The sequence below is a fragment of the Tachypleus tridentatus genome, chromosome 7 (genome assembly GCF_004210375.1).
Source record: "Tachypleus tridentatus isolate NWPU-2018 chromosome 7, ASM421037v1, whole genome shotgun sequence".
In the NCBI taxonomy this organism is placed as follows: domain Eukaryota; kingdom Metazoa; phylum Arthropoda; class Merostomata; order Xiphosura; family Limulidae; genus Tachypleus; species Tachypleus tridentatus.
Window position 1 is genome coordinate 62,742,089 of NC_134831.1, and position 19,191 is coordinate 62,761,279.

The following is a 19,191-nucleotide window of genomic DNA, read 5'->3' on the forward strand; positions in this document are numbered from 1 at the left end:
GTATTAATGATGTGTATGAGCACTACCCTGGAGGTGATAGTATTACTGATGTGTATGAGCACTACCCTGAAGGTGATAGTATTACTGATGTGTATGAGCACTACCCTGAAGGTGATAGTATTACTGATGTGTATGAGCACTATCCTATAGGTTATAGTATTACTGATGTGTATAACAACTATCCTGGAGGTTATAGTATTACTGATGTGTATAACAACTATCCTGGAGGTTATAGTATTACTGATGTGTATAACAACTATCCTGGAGGGTATAGTATTACTGATGTGTATGAGAACTATCCTGGAGGTTATAGTATTACTGACATGTATGAGAACTATCCTGGAGGTTATAGTATTACTGACGTGTATGAGAACTATCCTGGAGGTTATAGTATTACTGATGTGTATAACAACTATCCTGGGGATTATAGTATTACTGATGTGTTACTGTGTCACTGATATGTATGACTGTTGAGGTAACCGCCCTTGTACCTGAACTATGCGTCTGAAGTAGCTAGACACGCCAAAATCTACATCGTTTTGATAATGTTTGTGAAAATACGTTTTACTAAATAATAATGGAAATACAAGTTTTACAAACTCGCATATCTGTGAAGTGAAGTAACTTATCATATTTCTTCTAAGTATTTTAGTTATAGTTCTAAAGAACCTTGTACCTGCACAAGACACTGATTGGAATAAATATGATTTCGCAAAATAGTGCTCAAGAGGAAACTAGCGGTACCAAGTGCGCAAGGTTTGTTTTGGGGTAACTGTAGAAATAACAGAGAATAACGGAAAAGCTTGATCGGTACCCCTCTGTGGATCATAAGAAGTCTGTGAACCCCACAGCGGAATGAGGGAGTATTTTATGATAGTTTTCTGAAATCTATTATATTGGGGCAGAAAGTTGTATATATATCTCTCTAATAAAAGTAACAAGTTACTGTTGCATATTGTGTTTAACTAACTATAAGAATGCATTTATTAAAGATATATTAAACACACTGGCCATTGAAGATTACTAATAATAAAAATAATAAAACAACAACAACTTTTCAAGTTAATTGTTATGGATTAATTGCATGTTCTATGCCACAACACAAACATTGTAGTATATGAATCAAATATAATATTAAAACTGAATCGAGATTTTTTAATTTATAAAGTTAATATTAGATTTATGTAGTATAAGCATTAGTCTAGATAAGCAAATATAAACGTAGAAGTTTTATGGTCTTGACATTCATTTGCAAAGTTTTGACACTTAATATTTTTTAGCAGCAATAATAATAAATGATGATTAACGGAATTTTCTTGTCCCCCGCTGGGGCAGCGGTAAGTCTTGGGATTTACAACGCTAAAATGAGAAGTTCTGTTCCCCTCGGTGGACACAGCAGATAACCCAATGATAATATGTTTTGTTTGTTTTGAATTTCGCGCAGAGCTACTCGAGGGCTATCTGCGCTAGCCGTCCCTAATTTAGCAGTGTAAGACTAGAGGGAAGGCAGCTAGTCATCACTACCCATAGTCAACTCTTGGGCTACTCTTTTACCAACGAAAAGTGGAACTGATCGCAACATTATAACGCCCCCACGGGTGAAAGGGCGAGCATGTTTGGTGTGACGGGGATTCGAACCCGCGACCCTCGGATTACTAATCGAGTGCCTTAACCACCTGGCCATGCCGGGCCCCCTGATGACAAAAATACAAAACAAAACAATTATTTTCTATTTTCTTTTTTATATGAAAATAAAAACATAATTCTATTCATTTTGGCTAATTAGGTTTAATTAAGAGGAATATTAATGTTTATCCAGATTTCGATACCTGTTTTGTATTGTGTTTGCTTTTTAAATGTGCAGGCGGAAACACTAGAACAAATTATAAGATAATTCAGTAGCAATATTGATTTATACTTGTCTGACATAGGCGTCTTGCACTAGCCTCATCCCAGCTTCAGTAAAGTAAGATTGTAAAAAAAACCAACAAACTATAACTTGTTTATTCTAAGAAAAATCAGGAAATGGAAACTTCAACAATTCAACCCACCTTCCATCCTGCCAATCGGTGGAGATCTGATTCCTGATTTTCTAGAAATTAAATCCTGGTTTCCCTCATCTATAGATTACTTCGATTTTAATAAATATTTTAATTTTAACGTTGATTTATTTATGACTACAAATTAAGGAAAAGAAGAAAAAACATCTTTAACATATTATATTACCTTTCGATTAAACTCTTTTGGTATTTTTACACTTACATATATATACATATTTGTGGGTGTATAATATTATAATATTATATTTTCTACATGCTAACATTTCGCAAAGTTAAATAAATCTCGTCTTGTGATGTTGGAGCACGAAAATGTTTTGGGCCTAAAACACGTAATAAAATATCTCTCACTGCAACATGACGTTTAATCCCAGACTCACACCTGTAACCCTGACATCCAGAAACTGAAATAATTTCTCTAACACGACAGACTTTTTGCGTCTGTATAAACTGTATACATAAAGCATGAACTTGTATTATACAGTGAGCAGTTGGATGGGCAATAAATTATTATATAAATTACTTTTTTATCACTGGTAATAAAAGCAAGATTAACGAATTTAAACGTTAAAAAACAGGTCTCTAGTTTGTTTTAAACTGTTCATTTATAAACACACTCTAAAGATTAACCATTACTTAATATATGTTGATGTACTTTTGTCAAGTAGTGTTTACTGGGTTGTTTCAAACAAGGAAAGTTGATTTTTAAAACGAGAGCCGTCACTGTGTAAATCGTATGGTTTTTGGAATTCATATCTTATTCCACAGTTATTTCTGTAATTACCTGAATGTTCACCTGAGAATATCCTCCAGTGTTTATTTTACAAAACAATGCCGATAGGTAGCTTACATTGTAAGACAACAAGTAATTGTCTATATCGCACAAAAGTTTTTATAAGTAATTTGTTGGAAGCATATTAGTTATAAAGAAGACTAAACTGTCTCATGCGAAACGATGCATCTAATCAATACGTTCTATCGTTGGACACTTGACACGATATCTTTGGCACGCATTTTTTTAAAATCTCAGACTGCAAACTATCTTTACTGATTTACTGTTATATATCTCGCTACACATGTTAGAACAACATAGCATTTATTTGTCTTAAAATTAGTTTTTCTCTGGGGTGTAATATTATTCTCAATCTTCAGTTGAAAGAAAACTTGTTATTTGAACTCAAGGCAGAAGAATCTATGCGATACCTTATTATCCTTGTTACTGCTGTATTACTTAATTAGATTTGAAGCTCTAAAAAGACGGACGAGACGATACACTTGGTTTAGTAAAACACTGCATATTGCCTTTTCTTTATAAGCCAATGACACAGTTCACACCACTAATTTCTTTTGTCCCACTTTCTGTTACTATTTTGGACTACACAGCCTTTTATAACATAATTTTAAAGAGTTGTTTGTTTTAGTGTTCAAACTTTTATAATTATTAGGCAGCTACTCCTCTGATAATTATTTCTTCTTACTATTAGGATATCATTGTTTTCTGGTGGTGACCCATACCTGTTCATACGGAAGAGTTTTCCCTCTTGCTTTTGTCACAAGTACTTTAAAAACATAACTCTTTCCTGGTTCTAGCCCTTTCACTTTCTGCATGATTAAACCCTGAAACCTGTTTCTACTGTAACGATTGTATCTACGACACATCACTTCTTTGTGATTCTCTTCACTGTCAGCTTTTGATTCGCACGAAAATACGGGCATAAGGCTACTGGTGTCATTGCTTTGGTAAATACAGTAACGCACCTTCTCGTCAGAGGACGCTTGCCATGCCAGCGTCACAGAATCGTGTGTGGTAAGGGTATCGAAAACTTTAACTCGTTTATCTCGAGGAAGATCTGGAAATGGGAACTTCCAGTACCTTCTACTGACAAGAAGCTGAACGGCTCGGATTTGATGGATCAGAGAAGATACAGTAACCATGTAAGTTCCACTGGATGCATTTCTTATGGTTAAGGTTTCAATGTTCATGACACGAGTGTTTAAGACAGTCTTTCTATTCTGGGATATTTTCAGTTTTATTGGACCTGGTCCGGTGCATGGACGGATGAAGAAATACAATACAGTTGTACTGCGTCTCAGCATATAAGTGGAAACTGACGAGAAGTCATTCGACCTTTGCAACTTAACGGTCGTCAATGAATGGTCTCTTATTCTTCCACTTTTGGGGATTTTAGTAGCCGTTCTGGCTCCCAAGTAGGCAATACTAGCGTTATTTGTTGGATTTACAGCAAAAACGTCGAAGTAATAAGTCGTTCCTTCCCGAAGACCTCTAAACATATGCCAGGTTTTTCTCCCGATACATTCATAAGTTATGTCGTTTTGTACTACCACAGACTTCTGAATGTCTCTCACTTTCATCAACAACTTCTTTCGAGCGAGTTTCTCCCACCAGAAGCCAAACCCCGCCCACGGTGGAGGTGTTGGAGGAATGTCTCCGTTGATATCACTGTCCACTTCGCACTGGGTTTTATAGTTCTTCCTTGGGTTAGCTGCTACGCAATACTCTACCACTTGTTTGTGTTGTGATTCGGTGGGACTGGCCATCCAGGTGACCAGAACACGGTTTCTCCGAACTTTCAAAATCCCCACTCTTGGGTTAGAAGGCAACAATGGATGAGGAGAATGATCCTTAGAACTGGAAGAAAGGAATATTTTCACACTGGTATCGTTTCCATGGGAGTCCATTTCTATCATGTAGAGACCAGCATAGCTATTGAGGTTTGTGTAAGTTCTTTGCTCTTGGCCGAAATATGTAGCTTGAAGAACAGAGAAAGTGGGCGCAACGTCACCGTTTCCTATATCATTCTGAAGAGTATCTACGGAAAAGATGAAAGAATGAGTGTTATTTTTTAAACGTAAACACTAATTTGTAAAAGTTTCCAAACGTATTCTGGAAAGTGTTAAGAAAGAAGACAAAATAGTAAATGTCATGACATTTTATATTTAAAATCGTGATGTTTTTTTTCGCTTTGACGTAGTTGGTGACACCTAAAAGAAAGCCAGGAAAGCAAATTTTGTATTCATATGTATGGAACACTTATTTCATATGACGCATTTGAGAATACGTATGCAGTAAGATTTAAGCAGACGACTAATCATTCCTAAGTTTTAGAGGAACCTATGTAGTAGTTTCCTAGTAAGCCTATAAATATTCCTCTTATTTACAGAAGTTCTATCTAATGAAAGTTGGCATACCAGTACATTGTATGTATAGACTAGCCTCCAGCATAGTAATATCGATATATATTTGTTAAAAACAAGCTTGTCATAATTTGTAATACATTTCTAAGACTATTATTTATTTGTGTTGTGGGATTTTGCGAAAAGCTACACGTTTAGAATCATTCCATTTTTAGCATAAGGTGAAAATTATTTCACCAATTTTTAAATTTTTGACAAATAATATTTTTTCTACCTTTTTCACAAACTTATAGGAATATAAATGAAAATGCTGAAAACAGTTTTTACATTTCCAATTAACGCTGTTCCCCGCTGGCACAGCGGTGTCTACGGACTTACAACGCTAAAATCAGAAGTTCGATTCCTCTCCATGGATATAGTAGATAGCCCGATGTGGCTTTGCTATAAAACCCACACACAATTAACGTTAATTCAGGAACACTTTGAAATATCCTTTCAACGTTACAAATCTATACGAGTTTCCGTTTCTAATACCTAAACTCAGTGTGCTCGAGGTATTAAATTGTTTATTTAATTCGTTACAACGATCGTGTTATATAAGCTTTTGTGACTGACTTCAGAGTATCTGTGATAATTAAGCTTGGAATAATTACGTTATTAGTTAATGGTGTTAAAAAGATGAACTTATGAAGGGTACAAAATTACAGGTAACGTGGCAAGTAATTAAGTTACATAATCTAGAGTTAACTGAATTGATTATTTGCAATAGTTAATTTTATCATGTAAAAATCCTTTATGTTGAATACCATCATGTGTATCAGAAATTTAGCTAGTATAATACTAGCTACGTACATTTTTGTTTTTGTTCTGCTTGGAATTTCGCGCAAAGCTACAAAGGCTATCTGCACTAGCCGTCCCTAATTTAGCTGTGTAAGACTAGACGGAAGGCAGCTAGTCATCACTCCGTCAACTCTTGGGCTACTTTTTACTAACGAATAGTGGAATTGACTGCCAAATTAAAACGCACTCATGGCTGAAAGAGCGAGCATGTTTGGTGTGACGGAGATTCGACTCCGCAGCCTTCAGATTATGAGTCAAGTGCCCTAATCATCTGGTCAAGCCTGAAGCGGCTGCTTTTAACCTTAAAGGATAATTGACTGTCACTCTTAAAACGCATTCACACTTGGAATTTCAAGTGTTTGGCCTCGTAGTTGAGATCCTTGGGTTCGCAGTCTCATGCACTAATCATTCGCAATATCGTATTTTCTATTATTTCTTTGTACCTTAACAAGAAATAATGCACAATCATTAATGCATGTTTCTGAATTATTGTTTGAATGAAATACAAATGAAAAATATTGCTTTCATTAAAATTCTAACACTAGGTAGTGCTTTACTAACTTCGATGTGTGTTTGTTTTTAGAATTTCGCGCAGAGCTACATGAGAGCTACCTGCACTCGCCGTCCGTAATTTAGCAGTGTTAGACTAGAGGGAAGGCAGCTAGTCAACACCATCCACCGCCAACTCTTGGGTTACTCTTTTACCAACGAATAGTGGGATCGACCGTCAAATTATAACGCCCCTACACATGTTAAAAGGGCGAGCATGTTTGATGCGACGGGGATTCGAATCCGTGATCTTCGGATTACGAGTCGAGTGCCTTAACCACCTGGCCATGCCGGGCCTCAAAGAGCATTGATGAAAGATTAAAAGTCACTTCTTCATTAAAATCAAGCTATTCTGTTAAAGTGCACATCATGTATGACGTATACTTTAAACTGTTCACCAAACTGCATGATATATGAAGCTGTTATGAAAAAGTGTCCTGAGAATGTTAACTAGTTTTAGAGCCACGGATCGTTGTCTGTGTCACTTAAGAGTGTCATTTGAAACTCAAATTTTCTTACTTGAACGCCAGGAATGTCCTGGTTAGTGCAGATTTCTTCAGTTTAACTATTTGAATACACGTGAAATCAAAGAGTCACACTGCTCGCATACCACGACTTGGCAAAGTCAAGGGAAAAGAATCGCCAGCACGCTTTAGTTTTTGTTGTTCTTAAACGAGGTTTCGAATAGCGTATTATAAAAATAAACGTTTCTGCCTATTTCTCGAGGATTTTTTTAAACGAACTCTCAGGTTTTATGGTATATCAAGTTAATCCCCTGACGCTCGTTCACAAACGAAACTCGGTTCATTTGAAAGTCCTCCAGATACTTTCAAAGAAACCAAGGTGTTGTTAGTGTGGGCGCAACTTCTCTATTCTTCATCTTTGTAGGCTCTTCTGAAATATAAATCATTAATATTATGACGGCTGCGAGTAGTAAACTACATTAGTTTATACGTGCAGAATGTTATTTATCTGTCATAGTTTTGAAAAGATACTAAACAGACTTTCACAAATTGTTTTGGTCAATAATAATTTAATTATTTTTGCAGCTCCCATTTGTTTATGTTACTATTATTTTATATTAAAATAATGTTGTACTGAGATGGATAATCTGACCGTTCCTTATTTAGACGATAAGACACGGGTACGTTAAAGTTACCCTAACTGTTTATAGATAACAAATGAATTGCTAGAACATTCTGAGTGAATATTAGGCTCATAATGGTTTGATTGGTTTCGGGATTTAATATACAGTTATTCACACGACACCTTCTATTCTTATAAAAATGCTTATCTGGATAACAGAACATTCTGATTCAGTGAAGGGTTTATTTGGATCACGACAATAACTGAATAGTTATTATCCATCAGTGTTAAGGTTTTTGTATAGAAAGCCCTGATGTAAAAACAAACCACGAGGCATTTAATCTAGTCACCGTGTTTAGAAAACCGAAAGTAATTTCGCCAGTGTAGATGTACATTCAATTTGATTATTCTGTAAAACAGTTTCTAAGAACAAAAACTAAGCAGAAAGTGTTTACAAGTGTCCTATAAACGTTTATGGTAAATAGAAAAAATGGTTTTCTTTTTCTGTTTGTGTCAGTAAATATCTGATATCATATTAGCTACAAATGACTCATACTTTGACTGCTATCAAGCTCTTATATGGTAAACTACGTCGGTTCATTTGAACAGTCAACTTCTGTTTATAAACAAAAATAATTTAAGCATATGATGAAGAAAATGAATGTTTTTTAACTTTGTGAAAGCCGGACTAATGTGATCATTTACACCAGTTGTATATATATATATATTACATATATTTTTTTTTGGTTTACAGGGTAATTATAACGAAAAAGCCACGTGTAAAATGAGTACATTTTAAAAAATAATTGTACCAGGGAAACTGCAAAAATTGTATATTGAGAATCATAAGTTTTATTCAGAAAACTCTGGCTATGATATCATGTGTTTCAGGACCAGCCACAGAACGTGTTCATTATGTTTTCTGCTACTCTCTTACAGAATACAAGTTAAATGAAGCTGCTTGAAGCATTGTTTGTTCTGGACAGTTTTCACTGTTCATTTGTTTTGAATTTCGCGCAAAGCTACACGAGAGCTATCTGTGCTAGCCGTTCCTAATTTAGCAGTATAAGACTAGAGGGAAGACAGCTAGGCACCGCCACCCACCGCCAACCCTTGGGCTGCTCTTTTACAAGTTAAATGAAGCTGCTTGAAGCATTGTTTGTTCTGGACAGTTTTCACTGTTCATTTGTTTTGAATTTCGCGCAAAGCTACACGAGGGCTATCTGTGCTAGCCGTTCCTAATTTAGCAGTATAAGACTAGAGGGAAGACAGCTAGGCACCGCCACCCACCGCCAACCCTTGGGCTGCTCTTTTACCAACGAATAGTGGAATTGACTGTCACATTACAACGCCTTCATGGCTGAAAGGGCGGGCATGTTTGGTGTGATAGGGATTCGAGCCCGCAACCCTCAGATTATGAGTCAAGCTTCTTACCACCTGGCCATTTTCACTGTTAGATATTCTGCACACTGAGATGCCCCAAGTCGTGTAATGTTAAAAAAAATTGAAAAATAAAAAAAGATTTATTTGCTTGTTTGAGTGAATTTCGCCCAAAGGAATACGAGGGTTATCAACGTCAGACATTCATAATGTTAAAATGATTAGCTAAATGGAAGATAGCCAGTGCACAGCACCCATAGTCAGATTATGGGTTACTCTAATCAAAAGTTGAGATTTGGCTAACATTCTTATACCACGCCTACGGTCTCAAAGAGCGAAGCGTGACTTTTTTTTGCTACAACAGGAAGCAAACCTGGGATCTTCTAATCCATGGTCCGGATCCATAACCATTAGGTCATGATCGACCCTAGAAGAGAAGTAAATGTAATGCTGTATAATTAAACTGAAAAATGTTGTGTCATGTTGAAACTTTGTCAAATAATAGTTATGATTCGCAATGTGTCTTTGATGAATGTTCGATCTCCTAAGAAAGTAGTTTTAAAATATAATCGTTCTTTAAGTACCGCCGTTTACTTGTTATAATCCAGCATAATGTGTAACTTCTATTCCTTGTTATTTATCTTTCTTAGATGGTTCTACTATACGTTCAACGTTCTTAATGGGACTTATTGGGCCAAACCTTCAACTCGAGCGTTTCGCTTTACAATTACTTTTACTTCTCTTTATCTTCACCATAGCCTTTGTCTATATGTGTTCAGCCCTCCAGTATGTCTGCGGACTCACACCGCTAAAATCGGGTTTCGATACCCGTTGTGGGCAGAGCACAGATAGCTTTGTGCTTAATTCATATTAACGTTTATTGCTGCTAAATGTTGAAATAATGTTTTTACGCTAGTCAAGTCAACAGGCAAAATAATTTCCTACCTATTTATCTTAATTGCATTTTCTTTCATACTTAAAATTCACAAATAGAAATAATACATAGAAATGTATGTGTGTTCACATATTATGTAGCTTAGGAATGTGACTTGTGGTTTAACTGGAAACTGAAACGATTTAAGGTTTGGGAGCTGCCCTTGTAACTAATATATATTTTTTAAAACACGTGTGTTGAGGGTTAAGTTTATTTTTATTACAACGAAACTTATACCATTTAATAGCCTAAAATTAACTGGAACTGTGTTTAATATTTCCTCTTTAAAACATGGCTGAATTGTGGGGAGTTATATTGCACAATCATGGATTGACAAACAGCAGGGCAGAATAAAGAATAACGTTCTCTCTGTGAAGAAAGTGGCACACATATAAAACACTAGTATTCTGTACAACCTATTGGCTTTTTTATATTTACACCTACCAGCTGAAATTATTATTGCTTGTGACTCCTTTGTGTGTGTTTCTATAATTATTATCACTGATGTACAGATAATACATTTGAAATACTTACCACTTTTTGTATACTTAAATATTAATTACTCTTATCATTTACGTTCCCCCCTTCTATTTACAGATAGTTTGTGTTTAGTGAAATTATTACATATGTTATTACTGAAACACATCTTTCTGTCAGTATATTCGATTAACATATGCCACACATTTCGTATCTAGTTTGTTCAGTCAAAAGCACTTGCGGATATTTAAATTGACAGATAATGAAACTGTAAGTAAGACACCACAACGTGTTTGCTGTTTTCGATTTTTTTTTGTCTACACCTAAAGGCATCAATGACATAAAACAGTTATTGTTTCATCACTAATCTCATCAGTGACATAAAACAGTTATTGTTTCATCACTAATCTCATCAGTGACATAAAACAGTTATTGTTTCATCACTAATCTCATCAGTGATATAAAACAGTTATTGTTTCATCACTAATCTCATCAGTGACATAAAACAGTTATTGTTTCATCACTAATCTCATCAGTGACATAAAACAGTTATTGTTTCATCACTAATCTCATCAGTGACATAAAACAGTTATTGTTTCATCACTAATCTCATCAGTGATATAAAACAGTTATTGTTTCATCACTAATCTCATCAGTGACATAAAACAGTTATTGTTTCATCACTAATCTCATCAGTGACATAAAACAGTTATTGTTTCATCACTAATCTCATCAGTGACATAAAACAGTTATTGTTTCATCACTAATCTCATCAGTGATATAAAACAGTTATTGTTTCATCCCTAATCTCGTCAGTGACATAAAACAGTTATTGTTTCATCACTAATCTGAAATACTTTTTATTTTAGAGTACTGTTCTGTCACTGTATTCAAAATTATATAGTGTACGTCGTATTCATATACTATGTAACGTTGCTCGTTTGTTGTGTGAAAATATTCTGTACGGACATTTACTCTGTAGTGTAATTCACTCACTGTGTTAAAATGCTTTGTAGGTTTTTTAAAACCAAACTTAAATATCTTGTGGTATTGTTCAATCAGTCTATTAAAATATTAATATGCATAGCTCACGCATTGTGTTCAAATATTATGTAGTGTCGTTCACTCGTTGTGTCCAACTACTCTGTAGCTTTGGTCACGTGTTGTGTCCAAGTATTCTATAGTATTGTTTTTTCAATACATTGTAGTATCGCTCAGTTATCGTATCTCAAATATTCTGTAGTATTATTCTGTTACTGTAACTACAAAGGCCAAACATCTTATATTAAAACCGTTTTGGAGCTTAACTTTGTCTTTACAGCTGGCACCTTGTCACGTCCGGTCACGCGTTATCTGGCGACTGAAAACTTCGAAATAGCTCTGCAACGTATTGCCTAATGTAAAAAGGTTCCGCAGTAAGAGTTGTCATGTTTAAAGAGCAAGCTTTCTCACAAGTCATCTAGTTCTCTAGAACGACCATTTTCTAGCGCTCATTTCAACTTCCCAATCGCAGAAAACTCTGCACTTTTTCTGTCGAATTGATGGTTGTGTCTTCTTATAAAACAGTATGAACACCGATTATATTTTCTAGTTGTTAGGGGTACGCGACAGTTGAGCGGATATGTTGTGGAAACAACTTGCGGACATGTGATTGGTGTTGCTTTTCCAGACAGAGATCCATATTTATCATATTGCCTACTGTTATCTGGAGCATATGAATGGCTTTTGCCAATCAGCTTTATGTCCATGAATTCTCGCTTGTTACAAAAAGCCGTACCTTTCTTACTACGGCTGGGGTAGGACTTATTGCGGATCTCTTTCTCGATAGTCTTGGTGTTCTAAGTTGATCCACATTAATTTTTTTTACCAAAGTAATTAAGTTCAATAGATATCTCCATTCTGGAAATTTTAAATCTCCAATCTAAACACATTTTCATGATTTCATTGTATGAATATTTTATGTCGGAAAGATCTGCTACATATTATTCCCAAAAGCTGCAGGCTCGGCATGGCCAGGTGGTTAAGGCACTCTACTCGTAATCCGAGGGTCGCGAGTTCGAATCCCCGTCACACCAAATATGCTCGCCCTTTCAGCCGTGGGGGTGTTATAATGTAACGGTCAATCCCACTATTCGTTGGTAAAAGTGTAGCCCAAGGGCTGGCGGTGGGTGATGATGATTGGCTGCCTTCCCTCTAGTCTTACAGTGCTAAATTAAAGACGGCTAGCGCAGATAGCCCTCGTGTAGCTTTGGCGAAATTAACAACAAACCAAAACCAAACCTCAAAGCGGAAAATATTCTGTAGCATCGTAATGTCTAAAAAAACACAAATTACGTCCAAAATGGTGTTCTGATACATACCGTTACACTGCAGCCTTACATCGGCTGTGGTTGTTGATTTGCTAATTTGCATATTGAGAACCATTATAGTATAACGTACTCAAACTTTTGTATTTTCTATGTTTTGCAGTAGTACTTGAATTGCTTTAGTATTGTTCTGTGTCTTCATCTCTTCATAACGTTGTTCATTCACCGTGCTTATACACGTTTAAAATTACTCAGCGGATGTCTCAGATACACAAGAACAGTCTTAACACTTTCAACTACGTTCTCTAGTAGGAAAATACCACGGAACTACACTGGTATAATCTTATTCCCTAAACACATACTGGTACTTACTCTGCTCTTGACGGTTATCTGCTATTGGGTAGTGACGAAGCGATAGTTTCCACTGTACAGGAGCTGAGCAAGGTGTAATGGTAAGTGATAAAGGCCCATGTTCTCGTTCGACCAGGAAGAATATCCTAAAAGAAAAGTATTATTATTCTGACTTTCGAAATTATGAGCAGTAATACATCACACATTTCTGAAACACAAATAGTTTTAAGCCGGGTAAAGAAAGTACGTGACAACCAACTGAAAGTGTATTTTTTTAATGGAAATACATTTCCAAGTGTTTTAATTAATCATCCACAAACGCCCTTATCTTCACTTCTAGTGTTTTTAACTGAGGTGTCCCATGTCATTATTACTTCATCAACTAACACAACACTAACATCCTCATGTAAATCTGATCTCGAGTGTTTCGAGTTTGCTGAGGTACGGTAGAGAAAAATTAAAAATATAGAAACAAAGTGTGCTATAGCAGATCAATTAAGAATAAATTACATATGCTAATAAGATGGTTAAGATGGCTACTTAAAGAAAACTGTATTAATACTGAGAAACGTGTGACGTGGTTGGATTTTAAGAAAACTTTGTTTTTTTACTTTGTTGTTAAGCGCGAAGCTACACATTGGGCTATCTGTTCAGTGCCCACCACAGGCATCTAAACACGGTTTTTAGAGTTATCACCCTTACCACTGAGACACTGAGGTGTTTAAGGTTTGTTTGTTTTTGAATTTCGCGCAAACCTACACAAGGAATATCTGTGCTAGCCGTCCCTTATTTAATAGTGTAAGACTAGAGTGAAGTCAGCCAGTCATCACCACACACCGCCAATTCTTGGGGTACTCTTTTACCAACGAATAGTGGGATTGACCGTTACTTTATAACGTTCCCACTGCTGAAAGGGCAAGCATGTTTTGTGCGACGGGGATTCGAGCCCGCTACCCTCAGATTATGAATGGAGCGCTCTAACCATCTAGCCATGCTAGGCCTGGTCTTTAAGGAACTAAACGTTAACATATACTGTTAAAATGTCTCACATAAATCAGCGAGTACTTGCTTGTTATTACTGAGAATAAACTTAAAATATTCTTATATATAAAATTCATTCCATAACACAACTATCACAACATGATTTACAAAGAATACCAGAGGGTACAATGACAATTCTAAGAAGTAAGAGTAACAAACGCTTTTAAGTTACAATGTTAGATGTTTCGATCAAGGTTATTTTTTTTCATTAGTTGGGATTATTCAGTTGTTTCATAAGGTCCTAGTAAATGGTGAGAATATCTATTGTTACACAAAGTCCAAGTAATTAGTGGGAATGCCTAGTTGCTCCATAAGGTCCAAGTAGATGGTGGGAATGCCTAGTTGCTCCATAAGGTCCAAGTAGATGGTGGGAATGTCTAGTTGCTCCATAAAGGCCAAGTAGATGGTGGGAATGTCTAGTTGTTACATAAGGTTTTAGTAAATGGTGGTGATATCTAGTAGTTACATAAGGTTTTCGTAAATGGTGGTGATATCTAGTAGTTACATAAGGTTTAAGTAAATGATGAGGATATCTAGTTGTTACTTGTTGATACAGCGAAGTATATGTCAAGAAAAAACTCCAAACTTTACAGAGATGAAAGGAGAGAAGTAAGTTCTCATTTATGCCTTATCTTCCTTTCTTTTATTTCTACATCAACAGACCTATTTCAATGATAACAATGTGTCCTATCAATATACTGAACCTTTAAAATATCTAAAGAGAAGTTTCTGCTTTACTCTTTGAGTATCATTGGAAGTGAATCTTGAAATAGAAACATAGAAATGTTTTTTCCAGATATTCTAGTTAGGCCACAAGAAATGATTCTATTATATTTTATTGTGTGCACTATGAAATAAACGTCTAACAAATAAAAAAGAAACTTGTATAAACACAAAGCAAGTATACTAGCCTTAAAAGGTTGTCATGATTAGCCAAAAACTAATATTCCTGTTAATAGAACATTAAAGAAGATGTTATTATTTGTATTGTTGAACAGTTCTTTAGTTAAACAACAAAGTCTGTGTCATCACAACAGAAACAGTACTTTTAGTTCATGAATTGGGTTATTACTATAGTAACAGTTGATAGTTCATCTTGCTACAGTTATTCAGGTTATATCGTAATGAGATTTTTTGTTTTGTTTGGGTACACAACATTTTAGTAAACTATTGCAAACTGCAGTACCAGTCACAGTGTGAATATGTTCTATACAGTTCATAATTTCACACAATACTACATAAAGATTCATTATTTGAGCTTTTACAGTAGATGCAAAGCAGTTAGTCGACAACACTTTTGGGGTGCTTTAATCGAACAATAAGATTTAATTGTCACTCTCATAAAACATCCACTGCTTAGAGATGCTGAGCCTGATTTTCCTGCGGTGGAACGAGAGATATGTTTCATCGAATTCACAAATTGGCTCACTAGCCATTAAGTATCAATGTATCAAGTTAATGTTATTAATTACAAGCTGAAATACTCTTCAACCGACAGAGAATGTTTAAACGTAGTTAAAACAATGTGGGTTTAACAGCATTCATATATTTCAAAGCGATGATTTAAACATAAACTTTACCTCAAAATCTTAAAATGATAATAAAGCTTCTTCATAAACAACATTTACAGTTTACTTTCTACCTACCATTAGATAAAGATTTTGAGGTGATCACACACTTTAACATCATATGTGATCTCACTGACCATGTAAAAAGCATGGTTGTTTGAGAAACAGTCCAGCAACTTTCATATTTTGATCTTAAACCTCTTTTGAATATTCAACATTGTCTAAAGTGTCAACTTGTCTAGATTGTTCGAAAACGACTCAAGAGATTGGGGTAATTAATTGAGACAAGCTCCACAAAATAGAAATAGGGTTAAGTTCAATTTTTACCTATTAGAACATTCCACATAGTTCATAGTGTTTACGTATAAGTTTTGATTGAGATTGGCCCAACTAGCTAGGATGCATTAGGGTGCAAACAAACACACATTTCGTCTTTACATATATATAAATTTACAAATTAATTATTGTACTAAAACGACATTTGTGTAGGTTTGTGCTGAACAACAGCCATCCATTAATGAGAACTGTAAAAAAAAAGACCTTTGTCTTGTAAATCTATTAGAAATACATAAAATTTAATTGAATAGAGTGGTATGGTAACTTATTAATGTACAGGCACATTACACACAAAAGTTACAATTTGTATAGATGTATTCAACACAAAGATTACAAGTTGTATAGGTATATTTAACACAGAGATTACAAGTTATATAGGTACATTTAACACAGAGATTACAGTTTCTAGAGGTGCATTACATGAGGATTACAATCTGGACAGGTATATTCAACACAAAGATTATCATTTGGACATGCACACTACACACAAATATTACAATTTGTATAGACACATTACATACAAAGATTACAATTTTAATAGGCGTGTTATATACGAAGATTACAATTTATACAGGGACATTACATACAAAGATTACAATTTGGATGGGCGCATTACAGACAAAAATTATTTGTATGATTTTTGGACCTGAAATTCAAAGTGTAACTTTTTGTTGTCTCTGTTCAGTTTTATATTATTCCTGTTTTACTTGTATATCTGGACTTCTGACCTTAGGTCAACAATATGTTTTTGTTTCATGATACATTGATTTCAGTTTTGATCCTTATCCAATGCTAGACTAATCTAAAGAGCAGACTTAATAATATAGCTTAGAATATGGTGTCACAATGACCACTGTTGATAGAAAATTATAAAATAACTGTCATCACAGTTTTTTGTGTGGTGCTTACAAGCTTAGTCTAAATGTATATCCTCAAAGCTAAGGATAATATAAATATTTCATAATTTAAGTGAAATAAGACTGAAAAGTATATTTTAGTTATCTTTTTGTGTGATGTTGCTGATATCATGATAAAGGGTGTTCATATAAAACCAGCAGTATTCAGACACCCATTTTTTTAAAAGAATATTTTTAAAGATTTTGATAAAAATAACAATAATGAAAGAAAGCATTACAAAATATTTTATTTGTAGGGTTAATTTCAGATAATACATCATTCTAACAATGCTTGTGAATTTTGGTTTTATTGAACTGAATGTTTGTAAGTAAAGTCTTATAAGCCACTAAAGGTTAAAAATATTTAGATGCAAGCATGGGTTTGAATTTTTGTACAAAAAAATCTAATCATAAACATGAATTCTTGAGAGTCAAACAGGCTTAAAAATGAAAGTTTAGGACCAAGAATATGAGTTTAAACCATAGAACTTCAGAATCATTTTCAATACACACACGTGTGTGTATATATATATATATATATATATGAATATTCTAAAAATTGTTCACTAAACCAAGTAACATTATATGTTCTTTTAAAATGGATCACAGTATGTAACTTCCAAGAAAAATGTCATGTGTATTAGTTGTTTTGAGTATTGTTATACAAGTTTAATTTTGTATGTCATTTTATTGTTATACAAGTTTACCTTTATATGATACTTTATTTTTATACAAATTTACCTTTATATGTCCTATTATTATTACACTAGCTTACTTTATGTGATACCTTATTCTTACAATATTCTGGGTTATTTATGAATAACCATTTATTCGAAGCAGAGAAAATATCAATTAACGTTAGAGTTCAGAACACATATGAGTTATATTATGTTATCCAAATATAAGCTTACTGATTTGAGATCAAATACTTGAAGCCACGTTTAATGTTTCTAAGTGTTCAGTTTCATTCTCTTAAAGAGAAGTTGCCTGTTAGTTTCAAGACAAAAAAAAAACAAACAAAGAAAAGGACAAGAAATGTTTTGTTATAAATTAGATACATATTTTCAGATCAAAACGGTTAAAAAACTGGAGAAACTTGTTTGTCTTTTTATCACAGTCATGCAAAAAACATTTTAATATTTTGTCAGCTCTTGTATATTTGTTTATAAGTGATAAGCTACTCAAGAACTACATGCGAGGGTCATCCCTAATTTTGAACTAATAGACCCACCCACAGCCAACACTCCGGTTACTCTTGCCTAACCAAATAGTGTAATTTGGATATCATCCTTATATCGCTACCACGGCCACAAAGTGCGGAGCACGAATTTATTATTATTTTACGGTAAAGAAATGCGAACAAAGGATCTACAGATCATAGAGTCATGATTGCTTGAAATTTAAAATATATCTACAATAATTGAGCTGTACTAAACTCGCTAACTTCTGCCTTCTGAACCCTTATGGAGAAGTTAGGGAAGTCTGCATATTTACATTTCTATTAGCATATGATGAGTTCTTGAATCAGCTGGGGAAAAACAGTTGTTGTCTGAATAGGTTATAAGATTGAAAGATATTCTAAGCTTGTAGAAAGTTTTATAAAATATCATGGTAAATATTCATTTCAAAGCTCATCCTATTGTAAACAAAAACAATAGTCACTTTTCTATAGGGATTTTGATAATTGTATTATTTTTTTATTAAGCATATTAAGGCAGCAGCATGTATGATCTCCGTATATAGAAATGAGGCCAGCTACATAATACTCCACTCTTCCATGTTAGACACCCATGGAATCGGTAGGTTAACTCGTTTTTTTATGTACTGCTTTAAGCCATGTCTAGACAGTTTCAGGTTTTCTTCTATCTGACAAGGCGCTCTGCCAACACACTGAAACTTCACCCAAATATTCACTTAGCATGACTTGTAAAAACTAAAGAAGTCTAGAAATAAAAAGTTGAGTAAAAGACAGAGCTGGCATCTCTCTCTGGTAACTTCAAATATTCTTAGACAGTTAGATATAGTGAAGCATTATGTTTACGAATATATAAAACTGTCATTTAATCACCTTAAGAGTTGCGTTATTTAAAAACATGACTCATGTTCGGAACAACAATAAAGTTCTTTCTGAGGTGACTGATACTTGTAAAAGATATCAAGTCAAATTATGAATTATATACAAGACTTCTATTGGGAAACAGGCGAATACTATAA

General features: G+C 34.5%; 1 protein-coding gene across 4 annotated transcripts in view; it reads right to left on the bottom strand.

The window, feature by feature from the left end:
* Positions 1–2,851: 2,851 nt before the first annotated feature.
* Positions 2,852–19,191, bottom strand: part of LOC143255813 (protein NDNF-like) — an 81,591-nt gene continuing 65,251 nt past the window's right edge. For all 4 annotated transcript variants that reach the window (XM_076512081.1, XM_076512082.1, XM_076512083.1 and 1 more), the window contains 2 exons: positions 13,158–13,282; positions 2,852–4,888 (listed from right to left, as the gene is read on the bottom strand). In XM_076512081.1, coding sequence (XP_076368196.1) covers positions 3,546–4,888; positions 13,158–13,282 — 1,468 coding nt within the window. In that variant the 3' untranslated portion in view covers positions 2,852–3,545. The remainder of the gene's footprint in view (positions 4,889–13,157; positions 13,283–19,191) is intronic.